This window comes from Tupaia chinensis, unplaced genomic scaffold (genome assembly GCF_000334495.1).
Source record: "Tupaia chinensis unplaced genomic scaffold, TupChi_1.0 Scaffold000262_1, whole genome shotgun sequence".
In the NCBI taxonomy this organism is placed as follows: domain Eukaryota; kingdom Metazoa; phylum Chordata; class Mammalia; order Scandentia; family Tupaiidae; genus Tupaia; species Tupaia belangeri.
In genome coordinates this window covers 761022-781183 of record NW_006159742.1, presented here as the reverse complement: position 1 = coordinate 781183, position 20162 = coordinate 761022, and the positions used below count along the sequence as shown (strand labels likewise).

Sequence of the window (20162 nt, the reverse complement as noted above, 5' to 3'; positions counted from 1 at the left end):
TGTTACATTTTGCCCTCAGCAAAAAATCATGTGGACAGAGGGTTGAGTCTTACAAAAATATCTTCACTTGTTTAAAAAGAGACATAAATCTTAACATACCATGGTCAGGAATATCCAAGATAATGGATCAAATGCTCATTTGATTAGCTAATGCTTTATATATCACATATCACATAGATAGGGTGAGTGGAGATAAAAACCAGATTCCAGGCTCTTTTCACTCAGTTTTCAAAACACATGGCTGTGCACATACATACTTACAGGTATATAAAATATGAGGTAGAAATGTCAACTGCACAACAATGACATCAGGCAGCACCAGCTAAAGCATAACAATATGCATGCACTCTTTTTCTTTAGAGGTTTTTGCCTTAGGGCATGTGTGCTTGGGGGTGTGGCAGAGACAAAGCCAGTGAGAGAGACAGTGAGAGAGAAAGTGAGAAATCATCCCATAGGAGGGATGGACACACTGCAATCCCTTTTCCTCCATTCTCCTCCCAGGATCTTGGGAATGCACGTACATGCACCCAGCATGAATTTCAAGCCACTGGGTCCAGGACTTGAATGACAGTCAGCCATGTGGGAGTCCAGAGATGTAATTGCTACACCATCTGCTGGCCCAATATGCATTCACTCTTAACCTTAGTTGCATAATCTGAGCTGATAAGAAAAGAGGAGCAGCAAAATAAGAGCTACTGGGGCCAGGCAGTGGTACAGTGAATATGCAACTGGACCCACAAGGGAAAGGTCCTAGGTTCATGTTCTGGAACTTTCCTGAGCATACTATGTACTCATGATATGGGTCAGATGGAATTGGAGGTAGATCATGGCATAGAGACCCTGTGTGGGATGCCTATTTCTCTGTGTGTCTATCTTTCTCTCTTTCTTTATATAAGAAATAAGTAAATAAACTGAAAAAAAAAATGGCAGTCACTAACGAAGGGTAGATTTCAATGACTAAGTCTCTTGAGGCCAGGGAACAGGTCTTCCCATTATCAGTGCAAAGAATAATATAGTGCATGAGTGGACACTTGGTAAATACTCTCAGATGAATGAATCAGTGAATGACTTTAACCAGGAATGAAGGCAAAGGTGCCTTCCCATCTGTACTTCTTTCTCAATATTTATATCACCCCGCAGTGTAGTAATTAAATGGGGTTCTTACAGCCAAAGTGAAATAACTCGACATTTTAGACCAAAGGGTATCAGGTAAGGTCAAGTCCAGACGGGAAAACTGTACAGTTGAGGTCACAAGAAGAACACTTAGGAACTTCCCAGAAACTTTTTTTTTCTTGCCTTTTTAATCAAAATAAATTCCAACCATTATAAAAGGGTATATGAAGAGGGAAGATACAGTCTCAAGAGACTCTTCAGTTGGGCTTCATTTCTTCTTACACTCCCTTTTAAATTTTCTTATATAGCTGCTTCTGCTTTGGAAGGCTTAAAAGGAACTGCTTCTAAACCACTTACAAGATAAAGCACCTTACCTGTATGCAAGTGCCCCAGCAAAATGGCTCTCGATGTAAGTGTCCATTACAGGCTTAAAGTGATGAAATTTGCTATCTTGCAGCAAATTTATGATGTGAACCTACAAGGAGAATTAAGCTTTATAAAATGGAATGCAAATCAAGATTCTAAAACATTCTTTTTCAGATGCACTCTTACATTATGAAGAGCATGTTTCTGAAGCAACCCTAGTAGTTGAGGTTGAGACAAAACTGTTAATCTTAAGTGAATTTGAACTTACCAAAGAATCAAACACTTTGGATCCATATTTTTGGGAATTTTCATCTAAAATTCCAAATAAGGTATCCAGTGTATCTTGCAGAAACTGTTAGATAAAGAAGAAATGAATGAATAAAATACTATTAGTCTTTCCTCTCCAAATGTTCTTCATTCTATGAATTTCTAAGAGGGGTAACAAAAGAGTTTACCTTTACTATCTCTGAGCCATCGATGTCTTTTAATTTGGAGAGACAGCCTGTGATCTTGTCTGGGTGGGTTCTCCATTTCAAAAGATCAAGCATATCACCTTTCCAAACAGAAAAGGAAGATTAATTGCCTCAATAGAGAATAGTCCCTCATATAGCAGTGTTTTAATGACAAAAGTTAAATTCTTAAACATGTGACCACCCTGCCTGGCTACTTTTATTGTAGGATCCCACTAACCCTCTCTGGAATGGCATTGATTACTGTGTATCCTGATTATTTCCTTCCTCCCAATGTTCCTACTCATTCTTCAGTTCTCTAGTTAGATGCCACTTAGTCTGGGAAGTCTTTCCTGGAATCCTTCACTAACTGACCCATCCGCATGCTTCCACATCACAGCAACATTTATCTTGCTACTGTAGTCATTTGTCTTTCTGTGTCCCAACTAGACTATCAACTCCAAGAGGAAAACAATACAAAAAGCATCTCACGCCTGGCCCTATTTATTCCCAGCAGCAACAGCAAAGCAGCCAGTCGGCAAATATTTGTTGAATAATTCTGCACCTCCTCCTGGTGAAATGAGAGTTTCGTGAGGGCTAGGAATCTGTTCTATTCATGTTTTCATCTGCCAGCACATAGTATTCTGCCCAGCAACCAATTATGTCCAGCAACCACGGTCTTCTGACCAACACCTTGCAGGACAATGAGTTCTATACAACACTTACAAGCCCCGTGAATTGTCAGAGCATCCAGTGAGTCCTCAGACCTGACAGAGCCAGTTTCTTCCAATTCTTCAATTCTTCAGTTTCCTCACTTTCCTAAATTCATGCGCAGGCCCTGAGACTAATGGGTCCTCTGGAAACCTCTTCCCCTGGGAAGAGAATAATAAATTCTTCCCTCCTCTGTCTTGCAGAAGTTAGAAAGGCTTTGGAAGATAGTGGTCAAGTTCATTAGTCTCCAAAGGGTGCAAGGACAAGGTGGTGCTGGAGGCCAATGAAAGCAGTAAAAGCTATCAGGGCCAGCAGGTGGCATGGTGGTTAAGGTGGCTGGACTCCCATGTGGCTGACTACGGTTTGAGTCTCGGACCTGGCAGCTTGCTTTCTCACGTCCCTTCTCTCTCTGTCTCTCTCTGGTCAACTTCAAAAAATAAATAAATAAATAAATAAAATAAAATGACAATGAATAAAATTGAATAAAATACTTTAAAAAAAGTACTTAAAAAAAAAAAAGCTATCAAGGCTTATGCACGCAGGGACCATACAAGACAGTGGAAACTGAGAGGGCTGGAGTCTATTCTCAGGGAACCTATAGGACTGGTCTGGCTGGAGAGAAGCCAGGAGGGACTTTCTACACTACAGACTAAGAAACTCACCTTAAAGAACTTGTTTCAAGAGAAACCCAAATGGGATTTGCTGAGAGACGGAAACACCAGCAAGGAAACAAAGAAACTGAACTCAAGACATCAAAGAAGTAATTAAGATGAGAAAAAAAAATAATATGTAGTGAACAGAGATGAGGAAAAGCACACAGAATCTCAAGAGTAAAGAGAACCTCCGCTAAAGTCAATTCAAAAGAAAAACTTTGTGAAGGACTTCGTAGTAAGAAATTTCATAGTAAATAGGAATGTTCATCTACCACAAGTAGGGCTAAGAGGAGAAGCATCATTCAGCATAAAAAGAATGAATGAGTTTTTAAAATAGTGACTTTGAAAAAGAGATTTGAAATGTCTTTAAAACCAAAAATCCCTGAACAGGTTTACTCTTTACATCTAACTCAGATATCCTGGAGATATGACTGAAACCTTTTCCAAACTGATGAATTGTAACTGGAATATCAGATATTTCCAGAATGATGCCCCTGGTAAAATAGGTAAGGCTCTATGTTCTTCCCTCCCTCTCACCTACTTCCTGCATCTGAAGGCCTCCTCTCCCTGGCATCTTCTCTTTTTATTATCGCCAATGCATTTCCCCTACCATTCACCCCTAACTTCCTGCTCTACCCCCCTTCCAGCTCTCACTCCTTCTCCTTGTTTTCTATCACTTCCTTTTAAAGTGAGCCAACTGCATAAGTGTTCAGGGTCTGGCCCAATGTGAGGAATGTGGAGAGGAAGGAGGTGGTTCTACTGGCCACAAGTGGCATTGTCAGAGGAAGCAGTGGAGAACCAGGAACAGGACCCTCATGAGTACCACTGGAAAACAGAACACAGTGGTCCAGACAATCAGATCACAATGGGACTGTCCATCTTTCCTGTAAGAAAGCCAATGAATCTCTAGATTGCTCATAATGGAGCAAGTGGAAGAGTAAAGCAATTACGTCTGTCTAGACATAATTAATCAAGTATGCAAAGTACACAGTTGGGGAAATAGCCATCTTCTAGGTCTCTGGTTTAGCCAGAGCTGTATCAGTTATAAAAATTAGGATCCATGATCCACCATGGAAAAGTATGAATTTTCTACACTCCATTCAACCAACACTTATTAAATGTAAACTATATGCCTAACCTACCAAAAGCTATAAAAGAGATGGGAGATATGACTCCTCTTCTTAAGAAGCTTAAAATCCTAGTTGATCTGGCAATCAGATGTCAAGCATCTGGTCCTGTACCTTGTCTATGAATAATGTTGGGTACTAGAAAAAGTACAGATCCTAAAATGCGAATTTGCTCTAGGAAACCGTTCGTAAAGAAGACATCATTTATTGCATGCCCAATTGTAGTGAAAATGGGATTTGTATATTTTCCAAGTCAGTAAAATAAATATACAGCAATTTAATTCCAATTATGAATTGGATTACTTCTTCACAGAGATATGTGTCTAGCATGTAAATTTCAGGAAGAACAACTAACTTCCTTTCTCCTTTCTATCTCCTGAAGCACGCTATTCATTTTCTGCCTCATTTCGAGCTGTCTTACATTGACAAGGTTAATCAAAGTCAAAATGATAATTAAGTACTTATCAGCCTCCAAAAATGAAGTAGGCATTGCATGGAATTCTGATGGCACCTTCCATATAGTGAGCTGTTTAATATAATGATTTCATGAATAGTTTATTTACCCATAGTTACCTAAAGTAGTCTCTGCTTTTACAAAGAAGCATCTTCTAATTTTCAGGATTTGGTTATCTCTATCTTACGTTCATAATTCTAACATTCAAAACTCCTGAACTAGAACAAATATAGCATGTGGGACCAAACATTTTGATAGGGGAGAACTTATTGTTAAGTTTACCTGTATGGTAGCCAGAATAATGAGGCCCATAGATATCTACAGCCTAGCTCTTGGAACCTGCAACTATGTTTACCTTACATGGCGAAAGAGATTTTACAGATGTGATTTTCAAAAAGAACTTAAAATAAGGCTATTGTGTGGGATTATTCAGCACTGTGTAATCACAAGGGTCCTTAAAAGATGGAAGAGAGTCAGAATCAGAGTGATTTGAAAATGCTGTACCACTAGCTTTGAAGATGAAGAAATGGGCCAGGAGCCAAGGAATGCAGGCAGCCTTCAGATGCTAGAAGAAGGTAAGGAAAAGGATCCTTCCCTAGAACCTCTTGAAGAAATTTAACACCACGTTTTTAGCCCAGTGAAACTAATTGCACACTTCTGACCTTCAGAACTGTAAAATAATAAACTTGTGTTGTTTTAAGTCAGTAATTCACTGGTAATTATTTATAGCAGCAATAGGCAATTAATTCAATGCCCAAACATCTTTTTGGAGGAGTCCAGTAAAATGTAAATGCAAGTTCTAGAGCAGACTCAGAGCTAATCTCCATAGAATGAGTTAAAATTCTATCTAAGGAAGTTGGTAACAGAATTTTATTACCTCCCTAACCTCCATGGGTGTAGACTGACCTCATGAAAAATATCTGAGGTTAGGTAATTTCTTTATAATAATTTACTGAGTTCTATCAATGAAGGTTTTAAGTAAAATCATTAACAACTGGATACTGATGACATCTGTTAAAACTTGACTGATGTATATATGTATACACACACACACACACACAGACACACAGAATTACATGCTGAAATCTAAAGGTATGTAAGGAGTGCTCACTATTGTAGTGCTACATTTTGCTTTTCTGATATGATGTTCGAAAGAAGAAATATATTTTCTTCGACAAATGCTGTTCGATAAACAGAAAAATGAACTAATAACATTAATAAATGTTTAGGCACTGGAGCATTTTATGAGATACAGTACCTATTATGAAGCTATTGTCCTCAACATAATGGATCTACCTTAATAATACGGCATTGAGGATGCTAGTCAAAAGCCATATGTGGCAACCATGAAGAACTCAAAAATGTTTGATTTACATCTTTCATTACAGACAATGTTTTCATGACAATTTGCTGAGAAGAGCTTGCTTTATTAATCATAACTTGCTAAACAATCACTGACATAAAAAGTTAACGCTAGAACAGAAAAGCAATATCCATCTAATTAAACAAAAAAAAAAGCCTTTATTATACAGCTTGCAATTAGCACTGTTTATGGAGCTATAAAACAAGAAATTAAGGTAATGGTATTTTCTGTCTTGCTCTCTCTCTCTTTCTCTCTCTCTTTCTTTTTAAAGTAGCTGAGTTTCAGTGGTTTATTTGAAGAGTTTTGTGTTTGGATTCCAATACTGGGATAATTTCAAAGTCCTTCTCAAATTACATGCATCCCAAAGACCACGAGGTCACAACTGCTTCTCTTTTATAGAAGTCACAAATAGAAAGATCAGTAATTCTTCTATACAAAGTTCTTAAATTTAACTTTGGTGTTTACTAAATATGCCTACCAAAATTCACATAAGTAGCCAGATATAAGGGCTTTCAAATACAACAGTGGTATACATTACCATTTTGTGTGAGTTTTGTAGAACAGAGAAAAGATGTGATCCAAAAGGATTCCTTTGTGGCCTTCATGGCTTGATTATTATTCCCAAGGAAAATGCCCTTTGAAAAGGGAAGCTTGAGGTAGCGAGTAGTATCCTGAAGGTTTGTGTTTTCTTCACACTGTCAAAAATATTAAAAAAGAAAAATGAGAGAGGGAAAAGATCTCATAAGAATTATTAAGCATCATTTCCTATTTTAGTGTTTATGAACTGGGAAACATTTCAATCAGTATTACAAATAGAACTTGGTATTAAAGTAAATTAAACAAAATGTATAAAAAGACTTAAATATAGATTTTAGATTCCAGCTGATCTGAGTTTGAATCTCAGTTCTGTGACCTCCCAAAAGAGTGACCATATAAAGTTATTGAACCACTTGGGTTCTCTTTGTCTTTATCTAAAACCACACTGTACTGCTGTAAGTATTAGATTATGTAAAGCCCTCACATTGCAAAGTTCTTCCAGAAAAGGTGAGGCACTGCCACTGCTGAGAAGGGCAGTCCTGGCTGGGCCCTGACCCTAGTATGGCCCATACTCTCTCATAGGGTTTTAAGTAAAATCATTAACAACTGGATACTGATGACATCTGTTAAAACTTGACTGATGTATATATGTATACACACACACACACACACAGACACACAGAATTACATGCTGAAATCTAAAGGTATGTAAGGAGTGCTCACTATTGTAGTGCTACATTTTGCTTTTCTGATATGATGTTCGAAAGAAGAAATATATTTTCTTCGACAAATGCTGTTCGATAAACAGAAAAATGAACTAATAACATTAATAAATGTTTAGGCACTGGAGCATTTTATGAGATACAGTACCTATTATGAAGCTATTGTCCTCAACATAATGGATCTACCTTAATAATACGGCATTGAGGATGCTAGTCAAAAGCCATATGTGGCAACCATGAAGAACTCAAAAATGTTTGATTTACATCTTTCATTACAGACAATGTTTTCATGACAATTTGCTGAGAAGAGCTTGCTTTATTAATCATAACTTGCTAAACAATCACTGACATAAAAAGTTAACGCTAGAACAGAAAAGCAATATCCATCTAATTAAACAAAAAAAAAAGCCTTTATTATACAGCTTGCAATTAGCACTGTTTATGGAGCTATAAAACAAGAAATTAAGGTAATGGTATTTTCTGTCTTGCTCTCTCTCTCTTTCTCTCTCTCTTTCTTTTTAAAGTAGCTGAGTTTCAGTGGTTTATTTGAAGAGTTTTGTGTTTGGATTCCAATACTGGGATAATTTCAAAGTCCTTCTCAAATTACATGCATCCCAAAGACCACGAGGTCACAACTGCTTCTCTTTTATAGAAGTCACAAATAGAAAGATCAGTAATTCTTCTATACAAAGTTCTTAAATTTAACTTTGGTGTTTACTAAATATGCCTACCAAAATTCACATAAGTAGCCAGATATAAGGGCTTTCAAATACAACAGTGGTATACATTACCATTTTGTGTGAGTTTTGTAGAACAGAGAAAAGATGTGATCCAAAAGGATTCCTTTGTGGCCTTCATGGCTTGATTATTATTCCCAAGGAAAATGCCCTTTGAAAAGGGAAGCTTGAGGTAGCGAGTAGTATCCTGAAGGTTTGTGTTTTCTTCACACTGTCAAAAATATTAAAAAAGAAAAATGAGAGAGGGAAAAGATCTCATAAGAATTATTAAGCATCATTTCCTATTTTAGTGTTTATGAACTGGGAAACATTTCAATCAGTATTACAAATAGAACTTGGTATTAAAGTAAATTAAACAAAATGTATAAAAAGACTTAAATATAGATTTTAGATTCCAGCTGATCTGAGTTTGAATCTCAGTTCTGTGACCTCCCAAAAGAGTGACCATATAAAGTTATTGAACCACTTGGGTTCTCTTTGTCTTTATCTAAAACCACACTGTACTGCTGTAAGTATTAGATTATGTAAAGCCCTCACATTGCAAAGTTCTTCCAGAAAAGGTGAGGCACTGCCACTGCTGAGAAGGGCAGTCCTGGCTGGGCCCTGACCCTAGTATGGCCCATACTCTCTCATAGCCCACTTCTGACCACTGGCCCAGTAAAAGGCAAGGGAAACTGGTGACCTTCTCTAGCTCATGATGTAGATGTAGGCAGGACCTTCCATGGGCCTTTGCTTAGAAGATCAGTCTTGTTTTTGGTTTCAAGACACCCACCCACCTCAGGACTAGGGACTCAGGACCAGGGACCTAGTCCCAGCCATGCCCACAATGGCTATGCTAAGAAAAAAAAAAAAAAAGTCATATTTGCAGTGACTATAACTTTTTTTTTCTTAAGAATGATTTTATTTATTATTATTACTTTTTAATGTGACCAGAGAGAGAGAGAGGGGGAAAGCAAACAGCCATGTCTGGGACTCAAACCACAGTCAGCCATGTGGGAGTCCAACACCATAACCAACAAACCATCTGCCAGCTCCATCCATAGCTTTTTTTAAACAATGATTAAATCCTTTCAACTTCTTATTGGAGGCAGATATTAAACAGTTCCTCACTTTGAACTAAGGAAATATTATTTAGTAACCTAATCGTCCCACTATATGAAGGTAATCTCTACTTCACAGAAATGTCAGCTAATGAATGTAAAAGAAATTACAGATTTAGAAAACATAATTTCATATTCCTACTATAATTATTTCTTTAGTCAAGAGTTGTTGCTTAGTGCTAAGAGCAGCAGGAGAACTGTTGATAAGGAATTTGATTTTTTTTTTTTTTTAATTTTGCAATAGGGTGTGTATGCTCACCAGAGAGAGACAAATAGAAAGAGAGAAAGAGTGAGAAATCACGCCTGGAGAGGGGAAGACCACCCCCTAACCCTTTCTCTTCCATTCTCTCAAGATCTTGGAATGTGGGATGTTCATACAATGTCGCTGTTAACAGCACAGATTACTCCCTACTGGCAAGTGGACAAATGTTAACTGCATCAGGTTATCACACCAATGCAGGGCCATGTGAAGACACATCAACAAAATGCATTCTTACCAAAGATGATGAGTTTCTGCTTCAAAGGAAACCCAAGGGATAGAGTAACATACTGAATGCCAGTACAGGAAAGTGACCAGACAAATACAGAAGGTAAGATTTTCTGCAGGATGCCTGGCCCTATCTCAAGTCAGTGTTTAAAAAAAAAATGTAATTGTTCTAGATTAAAAACAACTAAGAGACAGACTGTTTTATTCCTAGTATCAGGACCTGGTGCATGGCAAGTCACGACACTCTAAAGGTATGGTATTCCCTCCCTGAATCTGGTCTGTGGTTAGAAACATGCTCTGTCTGTTCTCCCATCTGTAGCCTGACCTGTGCTCCATATGTCTATCCACTACTTCCTATTGCAAACAAGGTTTCATGCCAGATCTAGCATGGTCTCAGACACTGCCCAGCTATTTTCAGAGCTCTTCCCTGGGAGCTGGAGTCTATCCTGGTCTGGCATACACCATCTGTGCATGGAAATTCTGCCGGTATAGCTGTATCTCCTATCTCCTCCCAACTTCTCCACTAATTGCCTGACTCTTGAGCACTTCTAGAAACCTCCTGGAATTTCTGCTTGAAATGCTCATCCAGCTCAACTGGTTGCCATGGGGCTGACCACCTCTGTGGGTGAAGATGTAATGGCTGTTTTATGTCATTTTATGTTTAGGGGACACTGTGATGAGAGGCTTCCACTATGTCAATGTGTAGGCAGGTCAGTTCTACCAAGACTGGTTCCCTTTACTTCTCCCCAATACTGGAACCCAAGATGTCTGCATCTGAATCTGAAGAACTACACCTTGATAGCATCTTACAGCTAAATTCATACACAAATACAGCAGTTAATTTAAACAACAGTGTGGACACAAAAGCTATTTTTGAGAGAGCTTTCACTAAGGAACCTGTGGTGTATTTGTATGTGTGAAAGGGAGGAGGGGAGAAAACTGCCCAGCAACTCAGTAGCAAAACAAAACAAATGTAACTACTCTTTAGTCTGTAAGGACCCTTTGATATAATATTTATCATGGATTAAAAAGTGATTTTTCTAGGGCCAGCAGGTGACATAATGGTTAGAGTGCTGGACTCCCATGTGGTGGACCATGGTTCGAGTCCTGGATCTGCTGGCTTGAAACTCACACTGGGCATGTGTCCATGCGTGCCCCAAATCCCAGGAACATAATGAAAGGAAGGGACTGCAGCATGGCCATTCCCCCAGCGCGTTATTTCTCACTTTCCCTCTCTCTGTCTCTCCAGCACTTGAGCACACGCACACACACACAAACACACACACACACTATGGAAAAAACCTTCAAAAAATAAATAAATACATTTTTCTATCCAGTAGGTTTATGCTAAGCATGAGGTTAGAGTCAGAGGTTTTAATCTATTTCTCAAAACCTAAATAGCTACACAGAAAATATTATAAGTCCTTTATTATTCTTCGAGGTTTTCAGCATACATCCTTAACACATCATACAACTACTGGAGATTTTAAAAGCAATCCAGATAAGTACCATTTATGAGGGCTTAATGTTTGTGAGGCGCTGCAAAGCACTTTGCAAGTATGTTCTTCTCATAACAACCCTACGTGGTGTGATATTGCAGCATACTTTGATGACTTGCCCAGTACCACCATATTGATAAACATCAGGGCCAGGATTTGCGCTAAAGTTTGCGTTCTTACCTTCCTCCATTGTTGGTTTAGCCACGTTTTGAGTTCTGCTATAATGAATTTAAAAATTACTTGTTTATAAATAAAATAGTGATGTAGTTATAGTTAAGACAGACAAGAAAAGTTCTTTTTTTTAAAAAAAAAAAGGTATTTGTGGGAGACATCCTTGGAGAGGGCTCAGAGTGGAGTGTGGAGCTGAAATAATTTTAAATCAAGTATGCCTTGGAGTCTTACAATGAAATGGTAAGTTATGAAACTATGTTCTGAAACCACATAGGCAACCAAAGGAATATCTGACCTGGATGTAGTGGGAGGAGGAGGGACAGGTAGGAGCAGGTGACATGTGACACAGGAGCCTAGAGATACAATAAATGAGTCAGAGATCATCCATTCATTCATTTCATGAGAATCTACAGAAATGGGGTTCAAGATCAGGGGAGAATAGAAACATGTTCTAGAAGGTAGGCCTATAAGGCAGGAACAGATGTCAGCAGGAGTTCAAGCCAAAAATGTTGTCTAGCCTCCCAAAGGAAATGTGCAGTTTATTGGAAGCCAGGGAGTGAGGAAAGGTTGGCAGTAAATCCCCAGGCATTTTCTAGCCAGATTGGAGAAGGTTTGTTCTGTGAGTGAGATTTGAAACCTGAGAACAGACTGCAGAAAACAATGGGGATAAACAATTTCCCACTCAGATGAAGGACTGAGTCAATGAAGCCACAGCAATGAGGCAGGAACTGTCAGCTTGATGCTGCCTGTTCTTTAATTGTAAATCTCATATACAAGAGAGCAGTGGTTAGGGGTGTGAACACCTGTGAATCTGAGAAATAGAAGCTCACCAAACTGCTGCTACAAGATTTTCCCATGGTATCTGGTTGAGAAATGGCTCTGTCATCATAGTGAAACCTAGTTATATCCCTAACCTGGATAGGGTGGTTAAATATGGGTCATTTTCATTCTGGGGGATACTTCTAAAGCAGCAATTTCAGCTTTGGCATAAAGATTCTTTTTCTCATTAAACCCAGTATAGCCATAGAACAAAGCAAGACAGACTTGAGAAAATTAAGACATTGTCTTCCCCACTAGGGAATGCATTCTCTTAGGGGAGACCCAAATGCAGCTGAAGTATTATTGATGTTCTGGTGGATGGATGTTGATAGACTGATGAGGGAAGATTTTACAGAGCTGTTCCTTCTAGGAGAAATGAGGCAACATGCCTATAGTCTCTTGAGGTTGCTACTGGTTGGGGGAACAAAACCATGTCACTGTCATAGTAAGGAATAGTTCTCTGTATTTGCCCTGATAGCACGGGATTCGAGCAGTCATCTTAAGATGGCAAGTATTAATTTGCCACCAATTAGAGAGCAGAGAGATGAGAACTAACCCTCTGCTTTATTATCATTTAAGTCTGAAGTTAGATCTGACCAGAGAGACACGCTCACTCAGGCTCTTGCAGAAGTATTCAAAGGTAGCCTTTGCAGCAAGAGGAGGAGTAGTTTCTATCTTCATTGAGATTATATAGCTTGGCTCATGTTCTACTTCTTTCTCCAGAAATAAAATCAGTATAGCAATGTGCAGCGTGTTACGTCCTAGGCTACGTTTGACCACTATCATATATAAGGAAAGAAGTACAGGGTCAGTCATGGACAGTGTTCCAGCAATGTGATACCTGCAGTTACACAATACATGTGATTGAAGGAGTCACAATGGCAATTTAGTAATTTAAAAATTAGCACAGAAATTTAGGGTATATTAATTAAGTTAAAGGGTCTGTAATTTGTAGTAAGTTAGAGAATTAAATGAAAAACCTAAATTAATTAGACAATCCAGTTAGAACTCTCCATTACCAATGAATGAAAACAGATTTCCTTAGCTTTTGGTGACAAAATACTTTTTTTTTTTTTTTTAGGGACTTTTTTGATACGATTAGTCATCCTGGAAATCGATATTAAATATTTATTAAATTCCTACTATTTGCTAGTCCTTCAATTTGGTACTAAGAATATAACAAGGAAATGAGCACAGTTCCTGTCCTGGAGGCCTCACATGTCTGACTGCTCATTTGTCTGGTAACACTGATTACAACGCTGTGATAAAGACCGTTGGGTATCAGCTCTGTCAAGGAAGAGAAGGATGGCCTCATGGGAAAGGGGTTATTGGGACGTCAGCTATGAAGAATAAGAGGGCACCTAGAAGGCAAGGGTGGAAAAGTCAAAGGAGGAAGGGAACAAGACACATGAAGGCACTGGAGGAAATAAAAGTACATGTATGTGCTTATGGGGACATGACAATTAAATGCAATGCAGAATCTTGAACAGAAAAAAGACATTCATGGAAAAATGTGAACTATAAATGAACTTTGTGTTAATAGCACTGTAATGAGATTAATATTTTAATAAATGGACTATAGTTTATCTAAAAGGTAACAAAAGTGATAGTTCATTAAAAGATATATGGAAATTTCCTGTTCTATTTTTGTAACTTTTTTGTATATGTTTGAATTGTTTTAAAAATAGCTGTTAAAAAAAAAAAAAGACGTACCGAGATAACACTATGTAGTTTAGTAAGGCTAAAACAAGGCAATTTTCAACACCCAAAGCCTTGAGACTACCCCCGATCTCTTCAGTCAGAAAAATCCCAGGTGATTCTGATACCTCTTATTTACATTCACTGGATTAAAGTATTGGGTTCTTTAGAAAGTCATGACACATTTTGTATAGAAAGACAGAAAAATACATCATGACTTTCCCAGCAACCGAATAGTATTGAGGGGGTGGAATGGAGCAGTTGTGCAACCAACTATTTAGAGATGGAGGGTGTGTATGACAAGTTGAGAAAAACTTGCAGGTCTCTCTTCATGGCAGGAGTGAATGGAGACAAGATTAAAAAAAAAAAACTCAGAGATAGACATGCTGAGTTTTTCCTATTTCTAGAAAAGTCAACTGAAGATTTTTCAGTAGCTGGTCGAACTTTTGGACTAGAAAAACAGATTAGTCCTCAGCACAAAGATGAGGTAAGTTAATCCACTGAAGTGGATGAAGAGGATCTCCAGATGCGAGATGCAGATGATGGCTGAGGGTTAAATCTATGAGAATGTCAACATTTGTGGGTAGATAGGGATATGAGTCCTCAAAGAGGATGAAAGATGAAATGCAGGAGGAAACTGTCAGAACACAGGATGTGGATTTTCAAGATGATGTGTGGTTGATAGTGTTACAAGCTATAGAGAAATCGGGTGAAAAAATAAATAAATGGCCAGTGGCTTTAGCTCCTGTATTTTTCTTTAGGTTTTGCTATGGGGCACATGCACTTGCTGGAGAGAGAGAGAGAGATAGTGATAAATCACCCCTGGGGGGGATGGTCACACCACAATCTTGTCTCCTTCATTCTCTTCCTGGGATTTTGGGCATGCATGTACATGTGCCCAGCATGAGTTTCAAGCTACCAGGTCTGAGACTTTAACTATGGTTGGCCATATGGGAGTCTAGTACCCTAGCCACTATGGCACCTGCTGGCCCCGTGTGGTGGATACTTATACAAATGATTTTGAAAGAAAAAATATTTAAGAGTGTTTATGTAGGACCTTCAAAAAGTTCATGGAAAATCTAATTATAAAACAAAAATGCATCAATTTCAAATAAAATTTTTTGCACCTAAAAAAATTAGTATTTTAACTCTATTTTTCCACATTCTGAAATCCCTTTGTATAATCTGACTGAATATTGCCTGAAGAGAGGAAATGATAAAATCTTCAGGAGACAATAAGAGGGGCAGGGTGTCAGAGGAGTCAGGAGGCAGGAAGGTCCTGGAGGAAACAGGTGGAAAGCTTTCCCTTGGAGAGAAGGAGTCTTGCCCTGTCCTCTGGGAGAGGAAGCAGGAAAGAAGGGAAGGATGCAGATATGTCCACAGGTGACCAAGTATAGAGCACGGGAAGTTAAGGAAGATCCTGTCTGATGGCTTTGTCTTCTCTGTCAAGTAGATAGAAGCGGTAGGGTAGAGAGAATAGTAAGACTTTGTAAATATCTCTGCTGGGGACTGAGGGGGGAGCTGATTATTTGTCTGCAGTGTTAATATCCCTGGATCTATACCTACCAGGCTGATCCTAATCTATTATCACTATATATCCTCTAGTAATGCCAACTGCCTACAGAAGGGAACAGGAGAAGGTGATGCTGACAGACTGATCCAGGACTTGTTTTTATTTCCCATGTGGGCACAGCGAAATTAAGAATCGATGGATATCCTGGATAAGAAAAGGGAAAAAAGTAGTCAGGAGGGGCCTAACAGAAGAGCAAGAGACTGAAAAATAGGTATGGTTAAAAGTCAGAAAGTTGAAAAGTTGTGTTCAAGTTACTGGGAGTTTAAGATGTTTGATACGGAGTGCAACTGTGGATCTAGAGGCAGTGTGGAAGGAGGGTGGGAAATTGGGGAGGTTGAGAGGGAGGGAATCAAGGGGAAAGAGAAGCGAAACATGCAAGGGACATAAAAATGGAAAATTATCTGTTGATGATAATAAGTATGGTAATATCTTTGAACCAATAGACAGTGTATTCAGAATGGGAAAATGCATTTGGTACATTGTAATGATATGCAGTGACTGAATGTAATAAATAATAAATAAATATATGAAGTGGTTCTAGATGATTTTTACCTATCCATACATCCATATACTCACTCATCCACTTGCTCACCTATCCATCTACCTAGTAAATTGCCAAACATTTCTTGGCCCACGGGAGATCCGGCTGCGTAGGAATGAAAAAGACCTGAAGTAGCCATAGTGAAGCAAAATGCAAATGAAAGTTGCTGGAGTTGAAGTGACCAAGAAAACAAGAGGACAGGGAACTGGTTAGGCCAAGATTCTGACCTAGGGGCTAAACTGATTATGGGAGAGTAAATAGACATTTTGGACATGCACACACATCCACCCAGTGTAAATTTCAAGCTGTGAGGTCCAGGACTCGAACTGCAATTGACCACGTGGGAGTCTAGCATCATAATCACTACACTACCTCCTGGCTCCACTTTAATCTTTTCTTAATTTCCTCTTCCAGCAGATAGCTGGAGAAGGGTAGTCAAAAATATCGCTCCAAAGTTAAGGAAGACAATAATCCTAGCACAATGGAGTGAAATAACAACACTGAAAAACCAAATACTGTTATTAGCAAAGTTAGAAATTCCAAAAAAAGGTTTTGGATTTACCTATCAGTCACTTGGGGATATTACTGATGTCCTGAGAGCTGCAAAAGGGGCTCTGGAAGGAAAGCCTCTCCAATCCTGACTAATCAAGTTATCTCAGCATTATTTTTCACATTTCCTCTGGAACATGTTTTGGTATGAGGTGGAAGGGTAGAGATCCAGTTCTTCATTCCCAACACCTACATAGTCATCTCAACACTACTTAATAGGATTTTTTTTAAGCCAATGCTTTTAAGTCCAATCTTCCCTCATTTTTCTTTTTAAATAATAAATTCAGGTTGAAATTATCAATAGGCTATGTGACTTCCTGCCTTGGCAGAGGAAGAATAAGCAAGCATTATGTTGGTAATATGGTTTTCTAATCATGAACTCCAAGCGGCCTTAAGCTAAAATTGAACTTGCTGGCTCAGTACTATGAAAACAAAAGAAAACAGAAACTAAAACACATACAATATCAACCATGCTAAAAACAAAACAATACTTGGCAAGTATTTCATACTCTAAATAAGCAACACTAACTCTACTTAATTTGTAAGAAAACTCACTACATAAGCATTTTTCTGTGGAGCGAATGTTTCCTGATTGGGCAATACAAGGTAGATCTCCCCATCTGATAGACACCATCCTAAGCATCCTGTGGTTAAGGAAGATCAATGGGGACACGTGCCCTTCAAACTGTTTAAGCTCAAATAAATCTTCCTTCAGGGATTAGAATGCTAGGTACTAAGTCAAAATTGTATAAGGGTTCGACTGATTTAACCATGTGTGTTTGAGGAAAGTTTTGGCCCTGACAACAGGCACCAGAAGTCAGTATCAGCTAAACTCCTAAATGCTCAGAGAAGCAAGCCCTGCTATGTCCTCTGGCATTTTAAGCATAAGGGTCTCTATAATCAGTAACCAAGGTTATTGGTATTATTCACACTCATTTGGAGAAATCAACCTGGAGTTGATTGAAAACCTAGCACCTGCTAAAGATTCACCTTCCGACCAACCCTTAGGGCAGAAGGTCCACATGTGATTACAGAAGTGATTCATTCCTCTATGTGTTATTAGTTGAGAGCACAATTTTAATTCTCTTAGGCCTGCCTTTTCTGAATCATGATTTGGTGTTATGCAGCCATTCATACAAAGTACTATTGTTGTGCTTTTAGAAAGCTGTAGCTGGAGACATTGTCTGTTACATTATGTATGTCTTGTAAGGGAGCCTCAGACCTAAGATAAATAAATCATTCCATGTGTCTAGAACATTTAATTCCTTGTTTGCTTTACACATTATTCTACTTTCAAATATGTTTCTTTGCATTTTAACCATATTGACCCTTTAGCACACTTTATGAAGTACAGAGAATGTAAGTGCCAGGAAAGGAGGTATTTGACTGGTTTGCTGCTTTATTCCCAGTACCTATAACAGTGGCTGGCTGTAGTTTGCAGTCAACAAACATGTTGAATAAATAATGAGAAAGTGAATGGTTAAAGAAATATGCACATACACTTAACAGAAATTACCAGATGTTGTTCATCATCACTTATTCTATTAGCAGTTACCCAAAGCAAAGAAAGTTTTTGTCTGTAATCACCTTCACTCATTTGAATAATCTCGGTTGTTGTTCTAGAAGGACTTGCAGATCTCCTGGGGTAAGTTGAGGCACTGTCAGATAACTCTAGGACAGTGGGCTAAGTAGAATATGAAAAGGTGGGTGCAGGTACCCAGGGAGCTAAGGAGGGCACTGGCCAGCTGGGAAGTGGACATAGGGAGCAGGGGACAGTCTCTGAAAAGGGTATGGCCAAAGTGAGCCTTGGGATGAGCAGGAGAGAGGCAGGGCAGGAGTGACTCCAGGAGTCCCAAGGGCAAGACAGAGCAGGGCAAAGAGAACCAGCTGGCTGGAGGTAAGGAACTAGCAAGAGCTCACATGCTGGAGCAGGAAGAGGCAGGAAGTGGTGGAAGGAAAGCAGTAGGAGGTGGAGGCCTGGGCTTCATTCTGTCAGCATTGACAAGCTTTTGAATGGCACTAAATAGGAAAGTGACCTCCTTGGATCTGAACCATAGATGGTTCCCCTACTGTCTGGGTGGGTCTCGATCTGAGGAAGATAAGACCCAATTGGGCAGGCTCAGCGAGCAAAGGTGAGAGCAAACAAGAGTCTGGACTTCGCATGGCTATAGAAAGGGAGAAATGAAAAGGAGAAATACGTATTTCAGAGGTAATTGCCTGTGTATGTTAAAAATACATTTTTATTTTATACTTCATTATTAACTAGTGTTCTCAGATAATTTCTGTGGGGTTCTTGCTTTACAAGTTTTCTTTTTTTTTGCCTCCTACTGCATAATTTGTTTAAAATGTTTTTTATGACAATTCTTGAGTCAAAAGAACTCTTCAAGTTGTCATAACAAAGCACAGCCACTTCTCTGCTTGCTTAGTAAGAGCAGCAGACCAAAAAAAAAAAAAAAAGAATGCATTGCTAGATGACCTTGCTGAATTTACCTCTGGGTGTATACAGATTAAGATGAGAAAGCATGTTTTGGTAATAATTAAAAACTTATTTAATCCTAGCACAACATTGCAAAAGACTTCAAAATCAACATAGAGACTTACCACACTTCTACCGCTAAAAATGACCTAAAAAAATACCTACAACTTGAAAAAAAAATCAGAATATATTGGGTTGTCTGAAAAGTCATGATGCATTTTTAGATAGAAAAACATAGAAAAATACAGCATGACTTTTCTGATGAGCCAAAAGAAAAAATACTTTCAATTTACTCTCTTTACGAGGAACTTAGAAAAGAGTATTCTTTCAGTCTTTTTTTTTTTCTTTTCCAAAGTGATGTGACAGTGAGTTAATAATTCAGTCCTGTGTTTCCCCAACACCTGGCCAATGTTACCTTATGCACGATGAGCTCATGGGTACCATCTGGAAGAGTCCTTCCATCTTCCTGCATCAGGGGGACAAAAGAGAAGCCAAACAACTTCTTCTCTCCTTTCTCCTTTGCTGCAAAAAATCAAACAAATGGAATTACTGGCTTATTTCAGTGTGTGTTTACACATTTGTGTTTAGATACACAGTTTGTTAAGAAGCAAAATAAAACAATATAGAAGTTACTCAAAAACCTACAAATAGAACTACCAGATGACCCAGTAATCCCTCTCCTTGATATTTACCCAAAGGATAGAAAAATAGTCAGAAAGACTCTTGTATATCCATGTTTATTGCAGCACTATCCACAATTGCTAAGACACAGAACCAACCTATGTGTCCAAAAATTGGTGACTGGGTTGAAAAAATAGGGCATGTTTATATTATAAAATATTAATTAGTCATAAGAAACGATGAGACCCTATCATTTGATTCAAAGTGGATGAATATAGAGGACTTAATGTTAAGAGAAGTGAGCTAGATTTTGAAAGATATACACTGTATACCCTCACTCAATATGTACCAAATGTCTGTACTCTATGGCAGAAATAGAAAGATCGGCAGCTACCA

The 20162-nt window shown here is 38.5% G+C and overlaps 2 protein-coding genes across 5 annotated transcripts in view; both read right to left on the bottom strand.

The window, feature by feature from the left end:
• The window catches only part of DOCK4 (dedicator of cytokinesis 4), a 164464-nt gene extending 157537 nt beyond the window's left edge, over window positions 1–6927 (bottom strand). For all 4 annotated transcript variants that reach the window (XM_014588159.2, XM_014588162.2, XM_014588161.2 and 1 more), the window contains exons 1-4: window positions 6775–6927; window positions 1935–2032; window positions 1748–1831; window positions 1488–1588 (exon numbers count right to left, since the gene is read on the bottom strand). In XM_014588159.2, coding sequence (XP_014443645.1) covers window positions 1488–1588; window positions 1748–1831; window positions 1935–2032; window positions 6775–6841 — 350 coding nt within the window. In that variant the 5' untranslated portion in view covers window positions 6842–6927. The remainder of the gene's footprint in view (window positions 1–1487; window positions 1589–1747; window positions 1832–1934; window positions 2033–6774) is intronic.
• A 568-nt stretch (window positions 6928–7495) lies between these two features.
• LOC106734949 (dedicator of cytokinesis protein 4) overlaps window positions 7496–20162 on the bottom strand; it is a gene marked incomplete in the record, with an annotated part of 360446 nt that continues 347779 nt past the window's right edge. Inside the window, 3 exon segments of the mRNA XM_014588158.2 lie at window positions 7496–7566; window positions 8287–8443; window positions 19561–19667. Coding sequence (XP_014443644.1) covers window positions 7496–7566; window positions 8287–8443; window positions 19561–19667 — 335 coding nt within the window.